Source organism: Hemibagrus wyckioides, linkage group LG29 (genome assembly GCF_019097595.1).
Source record: "Hemibagrus wyckioides isolate EC202008001 linkage group LG29, SWU_Hwy_1.0, whole genome shotgun sequence".
Lineage (NCBI taxonomy): Eukaryota > Metazoa > Chordata > Actinopteri > Siluriformes > Bagridae > Hemibagrus > Hemibagrus wyckioides.
In genome coordinates, this window is record NC_080738.1 from 8,951,600 (window position 1) to 8,973,739 (window position 22,140).

General features: G+C 38.8%; 1 protein-coding gene across 4 annotated transcripts in view; it reads left to right on the top strand.

Annotated features, from left to right (window-relative positions):
* Positions 1–7,582: 7,582 nt before the first annotated feature.
* The window catches only part of map3k4 (mitogen-activated protein kinase kinase kinase 4), a 47,724-nt gene continuing 33,166 nt past the window's right edge, over positions 7,583–22,140 (top strand). For 2 of the 4 annotated variants that reach the window (XM_058384837.1, XM_058384838.1), the window contains exons 1-3: positions 7,583–7,812; positions 11,123–11,313; positions 18,099–19,411. In XM_058384837.1, the coding sequence (XP_058240820.1) occupies positions 7,790–7,812; positions 11,123–11,313; positions 18,099–19,411 (1,527 nt within the window). In that variant the 5' untranslated portion in view covers positions 7,583–7,789. Of the gene's footprint in view, positions 7,813–7,855; positions 8,144–11,122; positions 11,314–18,098; positions 19,412–22,140 lie in introns of those variants that run through there. The other 2 variants (XM_058384841.1, XM_058384840.1) reach the window with 2 other exon arrangements.

Sequence of the window (22,140 nt, forward strand, 5' to 3'; positions counted from 1 at the left end):
AAATTTAAATTGATATTGATCCCTACTAATTAAGCCACAGTCAACATTAAATCTATAATTATTTCTGTAGAATGTCTAGCGTGACAGAGAGAGAGGGAGAGAGAAAGAGAGAGAATGGTTTAATGGTTGAGGGCAATGTACATTGTGTGCAAAATGCAGTCAGTGACTAGCACTATAGACTAGACTAGCAAGACTAGCTATGACAAAAATAAAGGTGTCATGACAGCATATCTATGACAGCTTAACTAAAAGGGAGAGGCAGAAAGTGACACAGACATAAGGGGTTTCTGGTAAATAAAGAGGTCAGCCACTCTACAATCAACAAGCCAACATCCCAGTTCACTAAAACACTCTATGCCCATAAACCCTCCAGATCTGCTCCTTTACCTAATCAAAACATTCATAGCTTGACTAAGCTAAATGTGTTTATAGCCTGAACTTAAAAAGTAAGACTGTCTGGAACACTAATTGTGAGCCTTAGTAAGAAAAAGCTGTGGCCCCTGCTGTACTCTTTACTACTTGAAATACCAATAGATAGCCTCCACTTGAGCCACCACTGCCCTGTTCTTATTTGTTTTTGCCCTATTTAACCAAATTCTAAATTGTTTCCCTTGCAATATTAATTTTGAAATGATTTTATTCAGCTTATAAGATGTAGATTTTGGAACATCTATAGGCAGCATCTGAGACATAGTAGTCACAGTAGGACATTCATGCATACAGCCAATCAGGGAGAGAGGGAGAGCTAACCACTCATCCATATTAGATTATTTATTTGTTGTTTGCATCATAGAGTTGATCTAAAGAAGACGAAATAAAAACACTTTGTTTTTTTAATAGCTCATTATATTTAATTATATATATATATATATATATATATATATATATATATATATATATATATATATATACATATATATATATATATATATTTTATTTACACTTTTAGCTAGAATGCTGTTAATATTCAACTGTTCAACAGTGAGATGGGGCAATATAACTGACACTCGATTTATGAATCACTACTATGGTTTCTTCTCTTTATAAAGGGGCCAACATGCCTGATAGCAACATTGGAGTTTGTCCATGGGGTTTGTTTATGTAGCTGTTTCAAATTTGTAATTGTTTTTTTACAGTTGCTATTATCTTGCTTCGATAGATAGATAGATAGATAGATAGATAGATAGATAGATAGATAGATAGATAGATAGATAGATAGATAGATAGATAGATAGATAGATAGATAGATAGATAGATACTTTATTCATCCCAATGGGATCCAGCAGTATCCACAAAAAAATGCTAAAAAAATACTAAAAATTGAAAGGTACTAAAGATAATTAGATAATGTGCAAAATGTGTTTACAAGGAGTCCTGCACAAATCTGAGTGTATTGAAGAGTCCTGTGCAAACCAGAGTGTATGGTGCATAGTGTACAGTTTGTAGTACAGATCAGGACAGAGAGTAATGTCAGCACTGACCACCCAGAGGTGGAATTAAATTGTCACATGGTATGGGAAAGGAACGACCTCCTCAGTCTGTCATTGGAGTAGGGCAGTGACAGCAAACTGTCACTGAAGCTGCTCCTCTGTCTGGATATTATGCTGTGCAGTGGATGCAGTGGAGAGTCCATGGTTGACAGGAGCCTGATTAGCACCCGAATCTCTGCCACTGATGTCAGGCTGTCCAGTTCTGAGCCCATAATCGAGCCCGCCTTCCTCACCAGCTTGTCCAGAGATGAGGCATCCTTCTTCTTGATGCTGCCTCCCCAGCACACTGCCACACAGAAGAGGGCACCTGGCACAACAATCTATTTTTATTGCATCACAGTTTTCAGATAGAGCACACTTCAACTCTTGCCTTATCACAGATGATATATCTGACCTGAGAGAGAAGAGGATGTCTGTTTTTGTCACTTCAAGGTTCATGTTTATACTTTCAAGCCCTATTGTAACAGGTCAGCTGGGCTTACATAAGACACTATGTCCTAAGGCATCAGGCCTTATGTTGAAGGGGCTGTGAAAATTTATATTTACAGAGATATTCTACCAATTAGCAGTTTCTGAAATACTCAAAATTGATTCCTGCCACAGTTAAAGTCACAAAGTTCACACATTTTCCCATGCTAATGTTTGATGTAAACATTAACTGAAGCTCTTGCCCTGTATATATATATATATATATATATATATATATATATATATATATATATATATATATATATATATATATATATATATACAGTATCTCACAAAAGTGAGTACACCCCTCACATTTTTGTAAATATTTTATTATATCTTTTCATGTGACAACACTGAAGAAATGACACTCTGCTCCAATGTAAAGTAGTGAGTGTACAGCCTGTATAACAGTGTCCCCTCAAAATAACACACAGCCAGTAATGTCAAAACCGTTGGCAACAAAAGTGAGTACACCCCTAAGTGGAAATGTCCAAATTGGGCCCAATTAGCCATTTACCCTCCTCAGTGTCATGTGACTTGTTAGTGTTACAAGGTCTCAGGTGTGAATGAGGAGCAGGTGTGTTAAATTTGGTGTTATCGCTCTCACATTCTCTCATACTGGTGCCAACAGTTTAGACATTAATGGCTGTGTTGAGTTATTTTGAGGGGACAGCAAATTTACACTGTTATACAGGCTGTACACTCACTACTTTACATTGGAGCAGAGTGTCATTTCTTCAGTGTTGTCACATGAAAAGATATAATAAAATATTTACAAAAATGTGAGGGGTGTACTCATTTTTGTGAGATACTATATATATATATATATATATACATACACAAGGCAAGAGCTTCAGTTAATGTTTACATCAAACATTAGCATGCACTGTGTTGATCCCATAGTGCGAGAGCACTATTTCGCTTCCACCTCTGTTCTATTTCTGTTCCTATTTTTTTCTTTGTTTGCTTATGTTGCCATGTGCTTTGATTTCGATTAATGTCCTGTCTCTGTCCCTGTCCTGTCATTTCCTGCTTGATTATGATTATGTTCACCTGTTTTTAGTGTCATTATTGATTTAAACCCATTTACCTATTTAAATCCTTGTGTGTGTTGTCTGCTTTGCAAAGTGTATGGTCTGTGTGCCTGTCTGTGACTATCTGACCTGTGTTTGCCTTTTGCCTGTTTTGGATTTGCCTTTGTGGGTTTTTTTTATTGCTTCAATAAAAATCCACCTGTATCTGCATCCACACAGCTTGCCTCAGTCTACTGTGTTCCTTCATGTGACGGAACACTTCACCACCTATTGGACACAGCAGGAGGGTGAGAGTGTTGCAACACAGAGACTGACAGCCTAATCCACCTCAGTCTGGCATGGTGGCCTCAAGGGCTGAGCTTTTTCTAAAGGCCACCAGGGTGGCTCCCACCACAGAGCTCCACCTCCTATACCAGAGGTGGAAAGGGTGTCCTCCAGCACTGAGTTCTCCCCAGAGGCCAACAAGGCTGCCTCCACTGCTGAACTCTCTCGAGAGGCCAATGGGACAGCCTCCTGTACAGAGCTCCAATCCCTGTTCCACTCCGTGGCTGACGTGAAGGTTTCACAGGCCCTGATCTGAGGCTTGTTTCAGTCCAAGGCTGATGTGGCGGCTTTCTAAGCCCTATTCCAGGTTCTGTTCCAAGCCCTGAGGCCAATGTGGTGACTTTTTGTGCCCTGTTCCATGCTGATGTGTTAGCAGCCTCCCAAGCCTTGTTCCAATCCCTTTTTCAGGCCTGTTCCACACCAAATGGCCTCCACCACTAAGCTCTATCCAGATGCCTGCAGGATGGCCTCCACCTCTAAGCTCTCTCCAGAAGCCAATTTAATGGTCTCCTGCTTCTTCATAGACCCTCAGCCAATGTTTGTTTCAGTCCAAGGCTTCTTTGGCAACTTCCCAAGCCCTGTCCAGGCATTGTTCCAGTCACAGGCCATGCCTTGTATATCATATATATATATATATACACGTGTTTAATCATGTTACCTATAAATTTGTTTCATTGAATATTCAGTTCTTTATTAAGAAATGTCAACATGTCAATTTCTGATCTTGTTTTAATTTGTACCAGTAGATGAAAGTGGTGTAATTGCATGTAAACAACAAAATATCACTTTGTTTTTACTTATTTAAACAAAATAAAGCTAGTGTTTCCCCCATTGGCTGAAATAACCTCAATGATCCCTTTCTTGTAGCCATTTAACAGTTTCTAACATTGACTGAAAGAAAGTTTCCCCCATTCCTCAATGTAGAATTCTTTCAGCTGTGTGATGATTGGAGGTTTATTGCATGCAAAGTCCATTTCAAATCACCCCACAGGATCTCAATAGGATTTAGATCTGGGCTTTGACATGGCCATTTCAGATTTCTCCATTTTTTTACTTTTCAGCCAGTCCTTGGTGGATTTACTGGTATGTTTTGGGGTACTGTTGTGTTGCAAGGTTTAGTTCCTTTTTTGTCCATCTTACATGTTCCTTCTGATACAATCTAGAATTCATAATGGATTCTGTGATGGTGAGCTGGCCAGGTCCTGCTGCAGCAAAGCATCCCCAAACCATAACACTTCCACCTCCATGTTTCACAGTTGGTAGGAGGTTCATTTGCTGAAATGCTGTATCTGGTTTACGCCAAACATGCCCTGTTATGGTGTCCAAATAATTCAATATTAGACTTTAGATGTTTTTTTAGACAGCAAATGTCTCCTTCTTGCACACCTCCCATAATAATTAAAATTATGTAGTTTCTTTCTGATTGTAGATTCATGCACTTTGGCATAAACTGTAGCAAAAGCTTGCTGTAGGTCCTGTGATGATATTTTAGGGTTTTTGGAGACATCTTTTTGGAGCATCTTGCTGTCTGCTCTTGGGGTGAATTTGCTTGGATGGCCTGACCTGGCCATGTTGGCAGTGGTTTTAAATGTTCTTCACTTGTTTATATCCCATACCAGACTCATATGCATCAACAATCTTCTTTCTGAAGGCCTCAGATAGCTCTTTGGATCTCACCATGGTGATACCTCTCACTTCAACAATTAAGAGCAAACCAAGCTAAATGTCTGAGGTTTAAATAAGGCGAGCCTCCTTCAAAATGCTCTGCAACAACTTTCTAATAATTTGCACCTGATACACCTGTGGGTAATTTTATCCATTTTATGTACAAATAAATGGGGGGTGTCTTTACTTTTTCCTCACAAGAATTTGGATATTTCTTTTTTTAATTCCATTTTACAGATCTTTTAAAAAAAAGCTTTTCTTTGGTTTTATTTGTTTCGTTACATTACTTGAATCTTTCAATATTGTTAAAATAAAGATCAAATGCCCATATGTTTAGCTATGTTAAAAAAAAACAACAGGCTTTCATGGGGTCTCCTAATTTTTTCACATGACTCTATCTATCTATCTATCTATCTATCTATCTATCTATCTATCTATCTATCTATCTAATGATATCTATCTAATGATATCTCTCTATCTATCTATTAGGAAGCAGCACATAACTCATAACTCCAGTCATTTTGACAAAGGAACGAATTTCATAAATATAAACATTTTATGCAAATTTAAAATATAAGTGTCTGTGGACACTTACATTTGTATGAAACACAATTTTACTAATGAACTCTTTAAGGTACCAAACACAATATTTTAGTGATAATTTTATTATTTTACAGTTGAATTGTCAGAATGATGCCTGTTCATGTCAAAAATGGAGATTTGAGCAAAGAACTGAACCATGCAGTAATGGAAGAAGGTGGTTTGGTCTGATGAATCACATGCACAGCCAAGTGTTTGGCCATGGATGCAACAGGAAAAAGGCAAGCCAGAGGGAGTGTGCTGCTTTGGGCAATGTTCTGCTGAGAAATCTTGGGTCTTGACATTCATGTTGTTGGTACTTTGAAACCTGCTACCTACTGAAACATTGTTGCAGACTAATGTTACCACAATGGGCAGAGTATGAAGCAGTTAACAAACTATCAATATGGATTTTAATGCAATCAGACACAAACAATTCAATAAAAATTTCCAGGCTCAAATAATGCTCAATGTGCTGTAGATTAGCAGTGAGAGAACTAACGATGCAAATATTGCACAGGTCTCTATTACAGCATTGCAGGAGGTTTCTTTCAATTATTCTGACATGCCTCATAATTTGCATTAGAACTAAGTCTTCCATGGCCAAAAAAGTACCACATTTTGAATCTGAAGCAGTATGGCCTAATCATGTATATGTCACCCTGGACGAAAACACTTTCAATTGAACATTTTGAAACAACTTAAAATTCTTGTGCATGCTGCATCATTTGAACTATATATATATATATATATATATATATATATATATATATATGTATAGCATCGTCACAGACTATAACATCGTCACAGATCTGCCATTTCATCAGTCAGCATGTGACAGCAAGGAATAAGTGTCTATAATGAACTCAGAAACTACACTGACCTAATAGTTCCTCATGGGCTCTTGATTGCTGTTGTAGAAAGGACATTATTTATTTACAGTTACATTATTTACTGTCCAGTGTCACCCAAATGAGGATGGGTTTCTCTGGTACCTCTCAAGGTTTCTTCCTCATAACATCACAGGGAGTTTTTCCTTGCATTAGGAATAAAATAGTTTAATAATTTAAAAATTTTTTTCCATTTTTTTCTGTTTCTCTACTTTTGTAAAGCTGCTTTGAGACAATGTGGATTGTAAAAGGCGCTGTACAAATAAACTGAATTGAAAAACTTTTAAATGAAATAAATGAAAAAAATTTAAATGAAATTGAATTCAGTCCTACAAATGGAAATAATATCTTTCCTGCAGTTATTTCTATTCATAATTTGAATTTTGTTGTAATTTACAACAAAATGTAATTTTTAGTCTTTAAGTTTCTTTTCTTTTTTCTATTCTCAATGTAAAAATTTACATTTTTACATTGAGAATAGAATTTTTACTGGTAGGAATCACATGTGGAAATTAAATTCTTGCTAAAAAGAAAGCCATGATTAAAATCTGAAGCGGCTTGCCATATAATTACGAGCCAAAACTTTCAATAATTTTCTAACTAGTGAAAATTATATTCTTACTAGTAAAAATTAATTTATGACTTCTACAACTAAAGCTAAAACGACTTGATAGCATCCCCTCCTCAAAAGCAGACAATGAATCTGTGAACGTCAAAGGGAGGAAGTTATCCTATTTAAGAAGAGGAATGATGTTCAAGAACAAAAAACAAAAACAACACGTATACAAACATAAAACAGTGTATCACTATATAGATATTACAAAATTGTTGCAATATCCAAGCACTGTGTAATGTGCTCTCTTTCTGTGTGATCATTTTGTTTTGTCTCAGATAAAAACCTTAGTAAAAACACCAGAGTTCTTTTAGAATAGAATACCTTTACTGTCATTGCACAAGTACATTCGTTCATTCATTCATTTTCAGAAACTGTTTTATCCTGGTCAATACAACTCAATTCTTTATTTTAGAAGAAAGCAGCTCTCTGCGACACGTATTTGGGGGTTAGTCTGACCGTCGCGTATCTTTAAGGTTTTCCTATGTACTGAACGAGTTGCCGTAGTAGCAATGATTGGCACTCCCTCACAGTCGTGGAAACATGGCGTCAGGGTATGCACGGCCGAGCCTGAACTCTGCAGACGGATAGTGAAACTGCATTCTGGGGACATTTAACAGATTTGTACTTGCAAAGAGCAAACGTGAAATCGATTATTTCGTTAGGTCAGACATGTTTGAACCCATGCAAAAGTAGCAAAAGTCATCGTGGCATCGGCCCGGTATGGAGCCTACAGGACAAGGCAGGTAAGCGCAGGAGAGAAGCCAGCAGATTTGTGTTCACCCAGCCGGGACCTAAATCGTGCTAAATAGTGCTCCGGGCTAACTGCTGTTAACACAACATGGGGCAGTAATGTAGGCGCGCCTGCGCGATTATCTGAAAGAATCTTCCTGCCATAAAGTGCTCTGAGCGCAGTGCACCTAATCGAATTTTATGTGAAAGTTGAAAACTTTTTTTCTAGGCGAAAAATAGCTGCTTTTTAAACATTTGCACAAAAATATTGTGTTTCGAGGGAAATTCGAAAATCTTTGGAAATGCCTGCCCTATGAGGAAGGTAACATGCATCATCATTGTGTGGTCAGTAGAAGCTAGCTAGTTAGCACCCAGTAACTTGTGTAGTAGAGCATGTTCTTGTCACTTTTTTCGTTGGCCTTAGCTCGGTGGAGTTTGAAGTAGCCTGTTGGTTTCCGCCAATGCTGTTAAATGTTATGGAAATACAACTGTGTTTGTATGAATTTTGGTGTGTATTGCATAACTTCTACATGACGTTAAAAGTCAAAGAAAATGTGCAGTTTCCAATTTCCTCTTATTCGACCGCTTTCGGGGATTGCAAAAACACAAGGGACCCGAAAGCAGGGTTTGCTAGATGTCCAGTGACTCGGACACAACCAAACGCGCGGAATGGCCTCTGGAAACGTAAACACCGTGAATCTCTTAATCTGCAGACTGACCACAGATTATAGCAATTCCTGCTTTGAATCATTGCTTCAGATTAATTGATACTTGTGCGGTTTAGTGCAAGTAGCTCGTGATTGCGTTACGTACCGGTGGGGATTTTTTTTAAATCTTGGGTTTAATTAAATGTTAATGTTAAAGTAATCACGTTTAGCGTGATTGTTTGTTTTTTCTTACTGTGATGCATGTATAATATCAGAACAGGTCTCGTGAAAATGACAGGTTTCGTTTACAGATCCGGTGTGCTTTTATACTGGCCAGCAGTGACACTTAATACTGGCCTGTGTAATGCCAGGTAATGCAAGCTTTATGAAATTGAGTACTGCAAGATTTTCTATATTTCCTAATGACAGCAGAGCGACTCCACTGAGTGAGACATCATGTGTGCCACACCTCCTGGATACAGACACGTCTATCATTTCACTATGATTTTTAACAGCACATCTCAATTTGTTTGTCAGAATCTGAAAGGTGTTCATAAACACTAGTTTTTATCACATACTTTTGAATCAAACACATTTTCCAAGCTAACAGTAGATCTTGTGTTTACAGGAAATTAGGAGAGATGATTGTTTGGAGGAGCTTTGCTTTTATCATATCTGTAGTTTGCTTATTAACAAAGAATTCAGCAGGCTTAGCAAGGTAGTTGGTAACCGTGCCAAGTTTGTATTGCTTTAACAAACCTCATGTTTTGCAAATGTATTAAATATCAAACGGAAATATTTTATTTAGATAAGTATTCAGAGCCTTGTGTAAGGCAATCTAAATTGTGCTCAGGTACATCCTGTTGGCTTTGGATTTTTTTAGACCTGGCTTAATGATTGATGCACCTGTGACAAGTTGATTGGACTTCATTTATATTTTTTTTTCAATGAGTGAAAATTAAATCCAAACTATTTAAACCAGTAGAAATTTCAATTATCAGAATTTATTATTATATAATTTATATTGGTAGGAATCATGTCTTTTTTCCATTGATAAAAAGAAAGCCAAGATTAAAAGCTAAAACTTGCCATAATTTTTTACTAGTAAAAGTTGTATACTTACTAGTAAAAATTAAATCATGACTCGTTACACTTTTACAATTAAAGCTAAAACGGCTTGACCTACCATCCCCTCATCAAAAGCGAACAACACTGAATCTTATTTAAGAAGGGGAGTGATGCAAAAAAAATGAATACCAACATCAGTGTACTGCTATATAGTTATTTCAAATTGTTGCAAAATGAAAGATTTCATTTAGATAAGTATATAGATCCTTGGGTACGGCTATCTAAATTTTGCTCAATTGCATCCTGTTGGCTTAGATTTTCTAGAGCTGGCATATGATTGATATGCCTGTGGCATGTTGATTGGACATCATTTAGAAAGGCACAGACCTATGTGTGTATAACACATGCTTCCACAATTCAGTCAATGTCAGACCATACAAACTATTTCTAAGGCTGAATTATTATGAAAGAAGATTGCAAGTGGGGTGGGCTGTATATGGTTTTAGATTTCAATATACCCATGATCTGTTTGTATAGAGAGATCATGTATAACATGGAAATGAACCAAACCACTCTGTTCCCTAGTCTAGCTTGCATGCTCCCTAACAGACACACTCCGAATAGTATGCTGAAAATGAGATAATGTAGGGAGCACACATGAACAGCACCACAGTAGAACTGTAGCTAAAATGGGGAAAAAAAAGGTGCTTTCACTTTTACACTAGGATTTATTATTACTGGGCATGTGACTGACATGAGACAAATTGTGCACTTTATTTTTTGCTCTGCTTTTTTCTCCTGGTTGTCAAGACATACCAATAGTGTTTGTTTTAGTGCAGCAAAGCTGAATGTTAATTGGACAACAGGCTTTTTATGTTATTTTGGGTTTCACCCGGATGCCTCACTGGGTGTCAGTGAGAGTATCATGGGTGATTTCTGCATAAGGGAAAAATCATTATATTTTATATATATATATATATATAATCTCATTATATATTTCAATAAGACTACATTCTCCAGGAAGTTACTGCTAGTCTAAATTTGTTTCATTTATGTCAGGCTACAAGGTTAACTTCAGAGGGTCTGGGATTGTACACACAGTCTCCTGTACAGTATATAGGAATGGTATTTAAACCCATTACAAAAATGTCATTTATATGGTCTGGAAGGAAGCTCAAGAACTGATTTGTGGGGTATATTTTGTCTATATCACTGAAGGCAGCCAACAGATAATACCAGTATTCAAAAGGTGTTATGGTTAAAAATTTGGCTGTCTAAGAGCACCCGGACCTTTACAAAGAGTTAAAGGCTATAATGTGGAGGCACTAATTTTAAACACGGGTATCGACAAAGTATAATCCAAGTAATATAAAAATTAATTCAAAAAAAGAAAAGAAATGTACTTGTTCAGCTTTGTAGATCCTTGAAGGATGACTTTAAAAAATGGGGGGGGGAATTCATGATTTTAAACCACAATCTCTTGTATTATTATGTATTTTTTAAATTTTTTTTTTTTTTGTTACTTAGTTGTTGAGGATGGTAATGTTAGCATAACATTGCTGTAATTCTATCACATTTCTAGCCATATGTGTCTGTTTATTCTTGGCAGACCAACAGAGTCACCAAAAAATGTGTCCCAGCATAACTCTAATGTGGAGGAGCTTTGGGACGAACTCAGCCAGGAAGAGGACTGTCTATATGGCACCTCCCCTCCCTGCACCCCCCGTCAGATAAAACGTATGTCTGGGAAACACCTAAGAGGCAGTCAGAACAGAGCTATAGGACGCTCACCTGTAAAAGGTAACATACTCTGATTATTTTTGAACTTTACTGCTGGAATTAACCCATGTTTTATTGCCACATAAGTGTTACAGACCATTTAAAGATAGGGTCAGGGGTATAACATAAAGTGGATCCTATGTGCACATGTTCATACTAGTGAGCAACAAAGTGACAGGTTACTGTTCATTTTTTATGGATGTGCATGACATGGAGATGCAATTTCAATGACCAAGGCAAATAACAAGCAACGTGAGTTGAGAAGATTTTTTTTTCAACTTCATGCAAATTAGGTATGATGTGGTAAGTCAACAAATCCAAACTATTGGCTCCAATGATTTCTTAGATGTCACATGCACGCAGTCTTATGTCAAATGTTGTACAACATTTGATATGATGTTTGTACTTCCAGTTGCTATACTGTGTTCAGTGGGGATAAATGCAAAGATGTTCAATGATGCATGGATAAAAAGAGGGATTAGAGGGCCCAGTTAAATCTGAGTGTTGAGTACAATTTGATGGCTGCTGAGAGAGATGACCTATTAATTTTTTTCGTACACTTGGGCAGGAGCAATCTGCCAGTCCGTGTACTTGTATTCCTGTAGTGTTTTATGGAGTGGGATGTTCACTGAAACTTTTGCCAGCATCCTCATCTCCGCCACCAGCTCCACTGTGTCCACATTAGCCGCAGGACTGAGCTGGCCATTGTAATGATCTTGTTCAGTCTGTTAATGTCAGCTGAAATGCTACTCTCTGGCACACAGTGGCATAAAAGATGCGATTCAGCACCAGAGACACAAATAATGTTTTCAAGAGCCAGCCCTTCACATTATAGGACCTCAGCCCTTTCTTGTACCGCCTGTCCACATGCTATTTTCATCCCACATAGATATGATTTAACTACCATGATGATCTGACCCTGGATGGTGACAGGAGCTTGAGGGGAATTCATCAGCTGGAAATTCACCACAAGCTAATTTTCCTGATGTTGGAGATGGTTGTGCTGACATTAGTCCACAAAACTATTCACCAGGCTCCTGTTCTTCTTCTCCCTCTACTCACTAATACACCCCACAATACCTCACATTTGAGAACTTGAAGATGGCGTGTCTCTGAATCTTACCTTAAATAGTAGGGGAACAAAGTGAAATGAAATGGGGCAAAGTACAATCCCCTCTAGAGCACTTATAGCTCTCTCTGACACACAGTTTTGTAGCTGCATGTGCTGGGGCCTTATGGTCAGATAATCAGTGTTCTAGAACACTAAGGCAGTGTACATATTCAACACACTAGACTTGAAAAGTAAAGTAATCTAGAAACAAGCTCTGTGCAGCAAGCAGATTAGGGCATCCTCATTTCAACAAGTGTGAGATTATGCTACAGGTCTGTCATCATTAAATTCATTGGGTTTCTTGATCTTTGGTACTGGAGCAATGCAGATGATATTCTAAAGACCGACTGCAATCTCAGGCTCAGATTTTAGATGTACTGCAGGACTCCAGACAGTTGATCTGCACAGGCCTTCAGTAATTTAGTTTTTATACCATGCAGGCCTGCTGTTTTACCTGCATGCAGCCGTTTTAGGTCTCTGATTTGGGAGCAGAGGAGGAAACAAATGGAGAGTATACTGCAGAGGTGTTCTGGGTAATGAATTTGTGAATGACCCGGTATGAAGCAAATTGAAGAAAGTGTTCAACATAAATCTCATGGAGAGTGTTGAGGTAGTGGGGTGCTGTTTCAGACCAAGTCTTGTATGTGATCAGCACGACCTTAAATTTGGTGCAAGCAGCTAGTGGAGAGAGATGAAGAGGGTGTGATGTGGGTGTTTTTGGGCTGGCTGAAAATAAGGTGTGTGGCATGATCACTTAGATAGGATCTGATTTTCTTGATGTTATACCCAATGAACCCACAGCACCATGCAGTTGTATAAATGTGGTCTGTAAAGTTGAAGTGGGCATCAAAAGTCACTCTAAAGTTTTTGGCTGTCCTGGTTAGCTTAAATGTGGTTGAGTCTAGCTTTATAGTGAGGTTGTGGTTGATTTGAGGGGCCAGCAGGGATAAAAAGAGGCTCAATTTTTTTCACCACTTAAGATGGTGTACCATCATGCAGATTGAGATGTCAGACAGGCAGGCTGATATCTGATGGCTCTTCAGGCTGAAAGGACAAATCAGCCTGACAATGACATTTTCCATTTATACTGCAGCTCTGGGACGTATTATTGAGTCTCTTGGCTTATGTCATTGGACCCAGAAGTGACCCATGGGGAATCAAAGTTGTCAGTTGCTGAGATTCAGACACCCCTCTCTTAGAAGATACACTATATTGCCAAAAGTATTCGCTCACCCATCCAAATAATCAGAATCAGGTGTTCCAATCACTTCCATGGCCACAGGTGTATAAAATCAAGCACCTAGGCATGCAGACTGTTTTTACAAACATTTGTGAAAGAATGGGTCGCTCTCAGGAGCTCAGTGAATTCCAGCGTGGAACTGTGATAGGATGCCACCTGTGCAACAAATCCAGTCGTGAAATTTCCTCGCTCCTAAATATTCCACAGTCAACTGTTAGCTGTATTATAAGAACGTGGAAGTGTTTGGGAACGACAGCAACTCAGCCACGAAGTGGTGGGCCACGTAAACTGACGGAGCGGGGTCAGCGGATGCTGAGGCGCATAGTGCGAAGAGGTCGCCAACTTTCTGCAGAGTCAATCGCTACAGACCTCCAAACTTCATGTGGCCTTCAGATTAGCTCAAGAACAGAGAGCTTCATGGAATGGGTTTCCATGGCCGAGCAGCTGCATCCAAGCCATACATCACCAAGTGCGATGCAAAGCGTCGGATGCAGTGGTGTAAAGCACGCCGCCACTGGACTCTAGAGCAGTGGAGACACGTTCTCTGGAGTGACGAATCGCGCTTCTCCATCTGGCAATCTGATGGACGAGTCTGGGTTTGGCGGTTGCCAGGAGAACGGTACTTGTCTGACTGCATTGTGCCAAGTGTAAAGTTTGGTGGAGGGGGGATTATGGTGTGGGGTTGTTTTTCAGGAGCTGGGCTTGGCCCCTTAGTTCCAGTGAAAGGAACTCTGAATGCTTCAGCATACCAAGACATTTTAGACAATTCCATGCTCCCAACTTTGTGGGAACAGTTTGGAGCTGGCCCCTTCCTCTTCCAACATGACTGTGCACCAGTGCACAAATCAGAGTCTGGTGTGGATGAACTTGACTAGCCTGCACAGAGTCCTGACTTCAACCCGATAGAACACCTTTGGGATGAATTAGAGCGGAGACTGAGAGCCAGGCCTTCTCGTCCAACATCAGTGTGTGACCTCACAAATGTGCTTCTGGAAGAATGGTCAAAAATTCCCATAAACACACTCCTAAACCTTGTGGACGGCCTTCCCAGAAGAGTCGAAGCTGTTATAGCTGCAAAGGGTGGACCGACGTCATATTGAACCCTATGGATTAGGAATGGGATGTCACTTAAGTTCATATGCGAGTCAAGGCAGGTGAGTGAATACTTTTGGCAATATAGTGTATCTCTTGCACAGATCCTTCTATGTTGGAGTCCACCCAGAGCAGAGCTATTCGGGTGATGCCTAGGCCAAAGAGAGTTAACATGAGGATCTGAAGAATCAGTGTCAAAAGTAAGAGAGGTCAAGTATGTGAGTTCAGGTATTAGTGAGGGAGAGATGGCCGGAAGAAGGTAATGGGATGGGGTCTAGAGGTCAGGTTGTAGGACAGCTATGCAGGGGAATAGGGAGGAGAGGGTTATTAATATGGTCAGTCAGATCTTTTGATTTACACCATTTTCTTTCAGCTGCCCATGGCTTGGTTTAATTGTTGTGAAGATCTTCTGAGAGTCAAGCAATACCACCTGCATGTCCATTAGGGTTCAAGGTTTGGGAGCTGTTGAAATTGGAGGCCACTTGAGTTGGTCAGGGTGTTGACGTGTTCTCTGTTTGGATCCAGTCAGAGCCAGCACACTGAGGTTGGAGTGGGTGGCAAAGCCAAGAAAGAAATCATCCTTGTCAATGATGGAGAATGAGAGGGAGTATGATGAATGTAGTTCTCCTTACCCTCTCCTTTATACTCCAGATGCTATCCCTATTACCAGCTTTTAATGGCGTCGTCTTTTTTGTACAGCAGTGCCTTCAGTGACCGAAGATTTGTTATTTGAAAACCAAGCCACAGACTTGGATGGCACAGCAGTGTATACACAGCAGTTTATGTAATCTGTTACACAGTCCGTTAAAATATTGATGTTCTCAGTTGATACCATGAACATTCCAGTCAGCTGTTTGAAAGTATCCACCAATAAACAATATGACTACTAGAGAGATGTAGCTTACATTAAGTATTTAGGTTTCTGCCAAACATTGTTGGCATAATGGCAGCTATGTGTGAGGTGATTTTATCTTTTCTAATGTGGTACAGAAAATGTTAGGTTTGTTCAGTGGCGGACTGTCAGGGCCAGCAAGGCCTTCTCTGCTGGCCTAAACAGCAGTGATCTGAATCACTGACTTGCATGTTAATATATTTAATATATTTTTCCATGAATGTGTATTAAATTATTCCCAATAGTCTATTCTCTACATTTCATAGCTTTTCTCTTGGTTGCGCTGCTTCCAGTAGTGTATATTTATGATAAGAGTATTTATCCAATCATATTTCAGCCAGTGGCTGACATCATGTGTTGCCAGGGTGAAAGAAATCTGCCTTAAGGCCTACAGAATCCATAGTGCAGGCGCCCATAGCTTAAAATGAGTGGCAATGAAACTCTTCCATTAACCAATCAGATTTCGAGTTGGTGTCACTGGGGCCATCTAGCAGGTATACGATTACGTCAACAATTTCACGTCTTTTGATTGGATAATTGGAGTAGTCAGAGGCAGTGACCCGCAGAAACTAAATAAAATATATTTTAACTCACAATGGCTAACTTGGTCGTAGACATCCTTACAAATACATTTTCAAGGTGGACTTTTCAAGAAAATCCTTTTGATTCTTTAAGATAGTTGGTAAGCTTTTTCAAGAAATATTTTTGCTTTTGGGTTTTCTTTTTTCTGGGTTTTCAGTTTGCCTTCATTCCAGATCCCCAGGGTGGGCTGTGTGTTTTTTTTGTTTGTTTTGTTTTTTTTGCTGCAGTGAAAGAAGACTTGTGAGACTGAATTGTGTTAATGTGTTTTTTTGCTCTATGTAATGTAATTTTATTCATGTTCGCTATGTGACACAACTATACTACAAAGATAGGTTCAGGTCTGAATTATCTTGCTTTTGCCATGGTGCCCTCATGCCTTGGCCTGCTGTTATTCATCAAATCACATCCTTGTTGGCAATATCAACAGACAGCATGACCTGCAGTATCTTTAATATGCTTATTATAATGAGATTTACATGCATACTATCCCCTCGCACACTACCTGTGTCTGTGCTAGGGGCCTGTCTGAGGAACCTAAAGACTCTGATGAATTCTAACTTTCGGAGGCTTACTAGGAACAAATTTGATGTTGCACTGACTGCATCACTATTCACACTAATGAAAATGAAATACTATGTTATCTATACCAGATTTTATTACATCCAACTCAGCTCCTTGTTCATTGCCTCGGTGTCACATTGTACTCCACAATCTCATCAAGCACTCACTCAGTAAAAATAATACCAGGACAGCATTCTTTCACATTAAGAATTCCTAAGCTTCAGCAGAGATGCAGATCTCTCATGTCTCTCCCCCCACCCCCCACCCCCCTTAATAAATAACCAAACCAGCTTAACTACTGTTAACTATTCTTTACTGGCTCCTTGTGCAGGGTCTCAACAAGCTACACTATGTTACCCTGGCTACTTATTCACTTCCGTATATAGAACAAGATAATACTACTTAGCATTAAGTACCCGTGTGGTCTCAGCCTCATCTCTTCAGTTTCCTTCAAAAGTATTGGAACAGCAAGGCAAATTCATATAGAGCTCAAAAGATGAATGAGATGATGCATTAGAATTACATTGCCTGACCTCTACAACTAGATCTGGGCATCTGTTTAAAGCCACCATTGTGTCACCCAGAATGAGAATGGGTTCTCTTTTATGTCTGGTTCCTATTTACATTTCTGTCTAATATTGTCTCAGGGAGTTTTTCCCTGCTATCATTGTCTCTGACTTGCTCATTAGGGATACATATGTAAATGTTAAATTTATATCCTGTGTTTATATATTTAAATAAATCTGATTTGAATGTCCACTGTTAAATAATAAAATGTAATTGATTATTGTAATTGAATGTGTCCTGGTAGATTGACTGTTTAAATAATTAATAGCTCAGGGGTGTTCAATCTTATTCAGAAAGGGCCGGTGTGGGTGCAGGTTTTAATTCCAATCAAGCAGGAGCCACACATGATTCCATGTGTTTCATCAACTGATCTTGGCTTTCAGTAGGCTCAGGCATGGCTTCTGCTTGGTTGGAATGAAAACCTGCACCCATCCCAGCCCATTGTAGATAAGATTGGACGCCCCTTTAATAGCTCAACTAGATTGAAGCTTTATGTGGCAAAAAATGTGTTATAGTTATTATTATAATATAGTACAGTAATTATACAAAACATTTACTGTAAGAACCTCTCAACAAAGTACCTGAGACTTGTACACAAATATGTTTTTAAATAATAATTTACATTTCTATATTGCATTTATCTAACTGTTTTGAACAAGCCAGCAAAATGCGTCATTAATGTATGTGTTCTCAAAGCATGCTTTCATATTTTTAGAAATCTGATGTCTGACTTGTCATTGTTGCTGCTTTTTCATCTTTAGAAAAAAATCTCTCCAGTCCATCCTCCCAGAGAGAACAGGAGAGTGCCAAACCATATGAATATACTGAAGAGTTCAATTACAAGCAAGGCAAGAAGCACCGCTCCAATCTTCGTTCCAACGAGAGGGACAAAAAGAAGACTTTTGAGGGCTCTTTCATGTTGGGTCCTCTCTCCCAGTCTGGTCCCTACACCACAGTCAACATGGACCCCAGGAAGCCATATCTGAGCTTGGGCCCTGTCACTATGTCTCACTCTCTACCTCGTACTCACCGCCAGACGTCACGGACTGACTGTCCTGCTGACCGGCTAAAGTTTTTTGAGACTCTGCGCCTACTTCTCAAACTGACATCCATGTCATCTAAAAAGAAAGAAAAGGAACAGCGTGGCCTGGAGAACACTGCCTTTATGGGTCAAAACAATGAAGTGATCTGGTTGGAGTTGCAAGCCTGGCATGCACGTCGCAGCATAACTGACCAGGATTTGTTCCTATACACAGCCCGGCAGGCTATCCCTGACATTATCAACAAGGTGCTACATTTTAAGGTAGACTATAGCAGTCTGACCACACCTGAGGCTCAACTAGTGTCTGGAGTACACAAACATTGCTGCTCTGAAGGGGCTAACTATGGGACCTGTCTTGGCTCTTGGCTGGAGGTTGATAAGACAGCCTTGCTTGGTCCAAGTTCAACATGCAAGGCACACTTGCAGAGGCAGCGTCAGGCCTTTGAGCAGGTGAAGGGTGTAATGGGGTTGCTGGAGTCTGTAGAAGCTCTCTACCCATCCCTGCAGACTCTGCAGAAGGACTATGAAAAGTATGCAGCAAGGGACTTTCAGGGCAGAGTGCAGGCACTTTGTCTATGGCTCAATATTACTCAGGACCTGAACCAAAAGCTGCGTGTGATGGGTACTGTGCTGGGACTTGGAGACCTCTCTAATATTGGCTGGCCTGTCTTTGAGATTCCCTCACCCCGCTGTTCGCATGAGAATGATGGCGAAGAAGAGCACAGAGAAGAGAATGACGACAAAACCAACTTTACAGACAACACAGAGGAGTGTGAAGGGGATGAGTTGGGGGTCAAAAGAGATCCCATGACTTGCATTTCATCTAAGTTTTCCCATCAATTATCAGAGGAGTTATTCCCAGTATGTAGCAGTGAAATCCAGTGCTGCTCAACGGGCATCTATAGACCTTTTGTAGACAAGGCACTGAAACAGATGGGTTTGCGCAAGCTTATCCTACGACTGCATAAACTGATGGACCGCTCATTACAGAGGTCCCGGACTGCACTGCTGAGTGACATGCCTGCTCAAGAGGTAAGGATTCAGTTTTAAGGGTTTCAAGCAAGTCACTTTTTGTTGTCCAATAAGTCCTTAAAAGGTTTGGGTATCTAATCGTCTATGACCAGAGGTTTGGGATGGCATGTTTTATAGAATTTTTTTTATTGTTTAAAAAGCAATTTTTTAAAAATTTAATTGTGGTTTGAGGTGATTTTGTAAGAATTTGGTGTGGGGTATCGGGTTTCAGATGGGGGTTGGATGATTGGGTAAAAATATGTACTTTTTCTCCTAGTACTATATAAACAACCTTTTTATTTAGGATAGCAACTTTTGGAAATGAGTCAGTGGGTGGAATGGGGTTGTATTAATCAAATATATCCTGTCTCTTGCTGAATTTTAAAAGCATTAAATTTCGAACACCATCTGTCATTTTGACAAATACAAAATACAGCATTCAGACTGTCCATTTCATTCATTTTATGCATAGACATAGCTTTAAAACTGTTCTGGCTGCAATTTTCCAGCAGAACATGCCCTGATCATTGCCAAAGCTATCTAATTAGTTTATCGGTGCTCTGCTTATTAGCAGCTAACAAAATTAAACTAACAGACTTAAATCAGCTAACTAGCTAGCAAGAGTGCATGTGTTTTAGCATCCAAACAGTATTAAACTGCAGAAACCAGAGGGCTGTTGCACATTGAAAGAACTTTGCAGAGTACGTTTTGAGATGACAAAAACAACTAAGTCCAATTTGGATTAATAGGTTTCATGACGCTGGTTATCAGTTTTCTCAAACAGCCCAGGTTTTACTCCAAATCGTTGACTACTCATCGTGTGCGTAAACATAAAAGTCAGCCTTTTGCAACAGCAAATAGCCAGCAGTGTTCAACATGGAAAAAAGCAGATGTTCATACTTTCTAGTTGAGGAGCAAGAAATGATTACGCATAAATATGAGGAATTTAAATGTACAGTACTGCAAAAAAACAGCATTGCAGCTGCTAAAGCTCAGTACCATTGCTGGCAGCATACTTCTAATCGTGTAAATGCATAAGTTTATTTTTTACAGGCTCACAGTCAGAATAAATTATATGAATAACACCATGCATATTTTGTGTAAATTCAAATGAAATATTACTTAAAATAAATTGTAATTTGTGAAAATAAATAACAATTTACAATGTCACCTTTAATGATCTTGCATTTTATAATCTCTATGCTTGCTGATGTTCTCAGCATCACCTACTGCAGGCAAATAACCTATGTGCCACTTGCAAAGAACTGCAAAGCAATACATACAGTTTGTTGTACAGTAAGCATGTGACTTTGGCATGTCACATTTTTGTTTGACTCAAGAAGCCAGCATAGACAAACTATACCATCTTAAAAAATCAATATCTTTTGAAAGATCATTTGGGAAAATCCCAGGGATTGTATCTGTGCTTAAAAATTTGTTCCTGTCTTCCTATTATTTGCACCTCAAGGTCCTCAGGATTCTATACAAATGGGGAAGTCATTGGAACAAAACACTAAAGCATTAACAGATTTATATCACTTCATAGCTGATTGGTCAAAGTTGGGTTTAAAAGACTCCAAATCTTTTAAAATCACTCAAAAGGTTTGTTCACATTGATTCACTGATTCATTCAGTGACTCTTTTTTGGAAATTATATCATTCAACAAACTTTATACTGCACCAATGAGTGTTTTAGATATTATGAGTAAGTCATTATTTTATTCGTTTAAAAATGGCAAGTTTTTAAGCAACAAGACTTTTGCAGGCTAGTTTTGAGAGAGTGGTCATAAATGAGCCTTTCCTCATTATGAGGAAAATAATAATAATAAAAAAAACCTCTGTGAAGTTTTCAGTGGAACCACAATTAAAAATTTGAATGAATTAAACAATTAATTGAAAATAAGATTACAAAATATCTATTAGTCATTTTTACACATTTATGTGTAGCAGATTAAGCTATGAATACCACAACACATGTTGTTTTGACTGCTTGTCTTAGTGATATCAATCAGCAGAGCATCGATTGTGCAGTCCATTCACGAAGCACAGTTAATCATTCAGACACCAACTGAGGGGTCGATTTGTTCAATACATCCAACTAATGACCTTCAACCAATTATGCTTCTGCACCGATATAAAATTAGCTAGATTCTCTTTATTGCATGGCTCCCACCCTGTTCTTTTGTTCAGCCAGTAAGACTTGCATATGAACTGAATGCATAACATCTCATTCGTTCAGTTAGTTGAAAGTGCTGTAGTTCTTTCGGTTCATACTAAACCTATTGTCCCAGTTCTTGCAGAATCAGTACCACTCTTTATCAAACACCAAGTCTTGTTTAGTAAGGGGCGTATTCGTTCAGTAGGTCCAACTGCAGTAAATGAAAAGCAGTCAAATCATTCACATGTTTTACGACTTAAGTGAACAAGAAATATGAACTAGTACATGAAAATGTACTATGTACGATTTGTTCACTTAATGATTTGTTCAAAATCACTATTTCATTCTCAGAGAAGTTTAGTTGTGTATTGTAAGTTACCATGGAGATGAACCCGCTAAAAAACAATTCACCTTGTTGAGACCAAAAAAAACTAGTTTGCTCAAATTTCATGCAAAATTCCTTAGGTAGCCACTGAAACCAGCTTTGTGCAACAGCTCTCAGAATGCTCTTTTCATTACCAGATATTATTACAGTCATTGTAAGAAAAATCTCAGATTTTGACCTGTCAAATGGAACAATAAGCCTGATGAA